Source organism: Benincasa hispida, unplaced genomic scaffold, assembly GCF_027475165.1.
Source record: "Benincasa hispida cultivar pf3 unplaced genomic scaffold, pf3_genome.v1.1 HicScf206, whole genome shotgun sequence".
Taxonomy (NCBI): Eukaryota; Viridiplantae; Streptophyta; class Magnoliopsida; order Cucurbitales; family Cucurbitaceae; genus Benincasa; species Benincasa hispida.
Genome location: NW_028326279.1, coordinates 6381 through 11081, shown reverse-complemented (window position 1 = coordinate 11081; position 4701 = coordinate 6381). Strand labels below are relative to the sequence as shown.

The following is a 4701-nucleotide window of genomic DNA, read 5'->3' as shown; positions in this document are numbered from 1 at the left end:
TAGTCCTAGGTTATTATAGTTAAGTTATAATAGTTTGTGTTTGGGGTATAGATTATATTAGCTTGATTTATAATAGTATGTGTTTGAAGTGTAAACTATTTTAATTTGTGAAGAAATAGTAAACACTGTAGCAATGAATAAAAAGATATGAATGTGAAATAGTAAAAGCCATAATAAATAGTAAATACTATAGAAAATGAGGGTTTAGAAATAATATTGACTGTAACTAATTGGGGAATACAAAATAGTATTTACTTTAGTAGTTATTATAATCTTAGGATAGTCTTCGCCCCAAACACACTATAAATTGTTACATACTAAAGATCAAGAGACTAAATTTTTACTTTCCATAAATATTCATGATTAAGAATATTTGTTTTAACTTTTAAGAGTGTGAATGCTTTGAGTTGTTAGCTTTTCAGGTTACTATTTTTATCGATGTCACTTCTGGAGATCTAATTAAACATATTCTATGATGTCGTGTTCTGCATGTGACATCTGAATATCATGAAATCAATGTTCTTATCGTATCTTTTGAAACCGACGCACTAGATATGTAACTTACGTCATTTTTGACTTGTTTAGAAGGTCAATTATTAAAATATCATATCATTATTGTCAATGAAAGTATTACATATGATCAACTATTTATCAATATTAATAAACATAGAAGGATAATATACAGATAATCATTAATTTTTTCTTAATAATTATTAAATTATTCTCTCTTTCAAATAAAGTAAAACAACATCAATCTACAGATTTAATATATATATTTATATATATGATAATTTCAAATTATCCATAATATTATTTAAAAAGAATATTCCTCAAATACTTTTGAAGAATAAGCCAAAAGAAGAATAATTAAATCCAAAATATTACAATACAACTCTCACAGTTTCACGTCTCACCAGTTTCCGGAATTGCATGCATGATAGGCCACGTGGAAGATTTTTAAATCTATACATATGTGTGTCAGGGCTATTCATGAAACATGTGAGATCATGTTGTCTTTAATCTATTTTGGAGAAATTTTCATTTTAAATTATACCTATTTAAATCTTGAACTTTCATAAATTTATCGATTAATCATATTTTTTAAGATTTGGTTTGAAAAATATTGTAAAAATTATATAATTCCGTTTTAAATTGTCGATGCATTTTATTCTTATAGGTGTATAGGCTTTTCGAGATGTTGAATTAATAAAATAGATGATTAAACTTGATGCATGGACACTCTTCGAAAGAAGTTTTAGTTGAGAGTCTAAATTGGTTTGTTTATGCATGGACACTCTTCAAAAGACTGATTTGTTCTCATCGTTTTAAAAATTTGTTTATGACCAACTTTTAAGCAAAATTTCAATATTATTATTTATAGATTAAGATTTATTTTGTATATTTAGTATATTCCTTATGCAGTGAATATCTATATCCTAAAATTTTAAATTGGTTAGTGCAATGCTATCATTTTTTTCTTTACATAATAGCACATATTTCTCCTATATTTAAAAAATAATCTTATATTTTTTCTTTGAAGAAATTTAGAGCAAAGAATATATAAATTTAAGTTTTCAACATATATGATATAACATCTAAGAGGCGTTTGGGACAATAAACTAGTTATTATAGTTATAGATTGTTATAGTTGGATTATGATAGTTTGTCTTTGGGTATAGATTATTTTAGTTTAGGTTATAATAGTATGTGTCTGAGATGTAAACTATTTTAGTTTGAGAAGGAAATAGTAAATACTGTAGCAAATAATAAAAAAAATGATGAATGTAAAATAGTAAAAGTTGTAGTAAATAGTAAATACTGTAGCAAATGGGGGTTTTGAAATAGTGATGATTGTAGTTAATTGGAGGTTTTGAATTAGTTTTCTTGTAGCAAGAGGTGGTTATTATATTTTGATGATAACCCTTGTCCTAAATGCTTCCTAAATAATTTAATAAAATATAAATTTTGAAAATAGGTCTATTTAATTTAGGCATTATTATCCATCACGACAATTTACTATTATTTATCCAAAAAATTTAACATACTTTTTCATGTTCAAAATTAAAATTGAACAAATACTACTAATTTTCTTCATTTTACAATTGTTTTTTAGAACTACAATCACGAGAAATTATTTTAGAAGCTACAACTCCAAACTAAGCCTCAACATCTCTCTCTCTATATTTTTTATTTTTAATAAATTAGGTCTCATTTGGTAATCGTTTTGTTTTTTGGTTTTGGTTTTTTGACAATTAACATATTTCATCTTAATTTCTTACAATCATTTGCATCTTTCTCAAGTACAAAAATTGATTTTTTTAGCATAGTTCTAAAAAGAAAAACAAGCCTTTAAAACTATTATTTTAATTTTCAAAATTCAGCTTGATTTTTGAAAACACAAGTAAAAAGTAGATAACAAATTAAAAAGTTAGAGGTGGAAGAACTATAGGCTTAATTTTTTTTAAAAAAAAAACTAAATGATTATCAAATGAGGTCTTAGTCATCAATTTTATTATGTAACAATTTAGTATATGTATTTTAACATTTGTCATAATGTAGTCTCTGCCCTGTACAATTGTTAAAAATTTGAAAGTGTATATGGACTAAATTGTTGCAAAATTAAAAATATAAAAATAAGTGTTTGTTATATATTAAAATCAAAAGAGACTAATACTTCATTTGGTAACCATTTGATTTTTTATTTTTAAAAATTAAGCCTAATTCTTCGTAATCTCTTTTCTACAATTGTTTGCATATTTCTTAGGTAAAGAGTTGAATTATTAGTCAAATTAAAAAAAATTAAAAATGATTTTTTTTAGTTTTCAAAACTTGGCTTGATTTTTAAAAATATTAGTAAAAAGTAAAAAACAAAGGCAAAAAAAAAAAAAAAATTATAGGCTTAATTTTAGAAAATCAAATAGTTACTAAACGCGACCTAAATCGTTAAAAGTTAATGACTAAAACTGTTTTTTCAACCTTTATGTTTTTAAGTTTAGATGGTTTAAGTCGTTGTTTTTTAGGGTTACTATTTTTATTGATGTCGCATGTGAAGACTCTAACCTGACATATTCTATAATAATATGATGTCTCGTTGTGCACGCGTCATTTGAATACCACAAAATCAATGATCTTATCATGTCATTCAAAACCAACGTACTAGATACGTAAGTTACGTCATTTTTTACTTGTTTAGATTTTCAATTATTGAAATACCATATCGTTCGTTATCAATCAAACGTAATACATAATTGTAATTATTAATAATATATTTTAATATTAATTGTAATTATTAATAATATATTTTAATATTAATACATAATCATTTTTGACTAACAGTAGCCTCAACACCAACGCCATTAATGTCGTTCACAAGCTTCTCAATCTCACACATTCCAGAATTGTCATTTACCCCAAAATTCCACTCCGATAACAAAATGTTCTCATCGCCATCTCCTTCAACAATAATCGTTTCCGTTCCGCCTAATTCGCTGATTCCCACCATCAAATTTTCTCTATTCATCAAATCGCCCATATTCACTTCCGATTGAACAAACCCTAACTCCCCTGCCATATTGCTACTATTTCCCCCAATTTTATCATTCGAATTCATCACCATATCAATAAACCATTGATCCATCAAATTCCTTCCATTATCAACAAGATCCATCTCATTGCTCCCTATTTCAAGCAGATGAGAGTTAGAAGGAACAAATTCAGTAGGAGGAGGAGGAAGACGATGAACCTGTTGATGATACTCGATTCGTTTTTGGCAGTCTCTTATTCTCTCTCCGACCATCCAGAACAATGCGAGCAATTCCCCATTGGTGAGTTGGGAAATATGATGACCTTGATGCAATTGATGCATCAGAAGATCGAGTTCGAGTTCTTGATTCTTCTTGATGAGTTTCTTTAGCATATCTTGAGCTTTAGTGGTGCATTCCTTGAAATATGTCTCTTGATTCGTCATTTTCTTCTGGCGTTCGACTTCCGGAAGGCTGAGAAAGCGATGGTAGAGGTGTTGAGCGACAGAGAGAGATGGCCAAATGGTGTTGAGCGACAGAGAGAGATGGCCAAATGATGGGATGGTCCTCGTCGGGGCCATTGACGACGGCAAAGGAGAAAACGCCGCAGAGAGTGGTGAGTTCATTTACTTTCTTTAACAATCTGAGCCTTCGTTTCTTGAAACTGGCTTTTCTTGCATTATCGCTTGCAATACAAACCAACTTCACTTTCTTCCTCGTCATCGAGGCTCTCTCTGTCTTTCTTGTTCTTCTTGTTCTTTCTGGACTCTGATTTTAAGGTGCAACAATGGAGTTTATTTATAAGCCCTGGGGTTAAACTTTTTATTTTTATTTATCTTTTTCTAAGTTTTTTTATTCTCTTGGTAAACAAATTACTAGAGGCATTTTTGTCCTTTAGTAACTAGTGGTAATTAAAGATGAAAAATACCCCACTGCATCCTGCATTCCACCTATCTTTCTGACACAATAGTCCAATCACAGTTTACCATATGATTAGAAAAGTTGTATCAGTATGAAAATTACTCAGATATATCTGGGTCTATATCTATCTTTGTGCATCCACCAAATTATCTTATCATAATTTGTTACGTGATAAATTCTTTTTATATCTTTATTTAAATATTGTAATTCTTATTATGTGTGATGAAAGTAAGATGCATAGAAATAGGATACATCCAAA

General features: G+C 28.2%; 1 protein-coding gene across 1 annotated transcript; it reads right to left on the bottom strand.

The window, feature by feature from the left end:
* Positions 1-3319: 3319 nt before the first annotated feature.
* LOC150030434 (MADS-box transcription factor PHERES 1-like) lies at positions 3320-4244 on the bottom strand. The gene is made up of 2 exons (XM_090309707.1): positions 4072-4244; positions 3320-3995 (listed from the first exon to the last, which is right to left on the bottom strand). The coding sequence occupies exons 1-2, from the start codon at positions 4242-4244 to the stop codon at positions 3320-3322; spliced, it is 849 nt and encodes a 282-aa protein (XP_090165833.1).
* Positions 4245-4701: the final 457 nt, after the last annotated feature.

Coding starts and splice junctions, on each gene's coding strand:
- LOC150030434 (XM_090309707.1), bottom strand. CDS start 4,244: ATGACGAGGAAGAAAGTGAAGTTGGTTTGTATTGCAAGCGATAATGCA. Junction 3,996..4,071: donor GAGGACCATCCCATCATTTG/GCCATCTCTCTC, acceptor TCGCTTTCTCAG/CCTTCCGGAAGTCGAACGCC.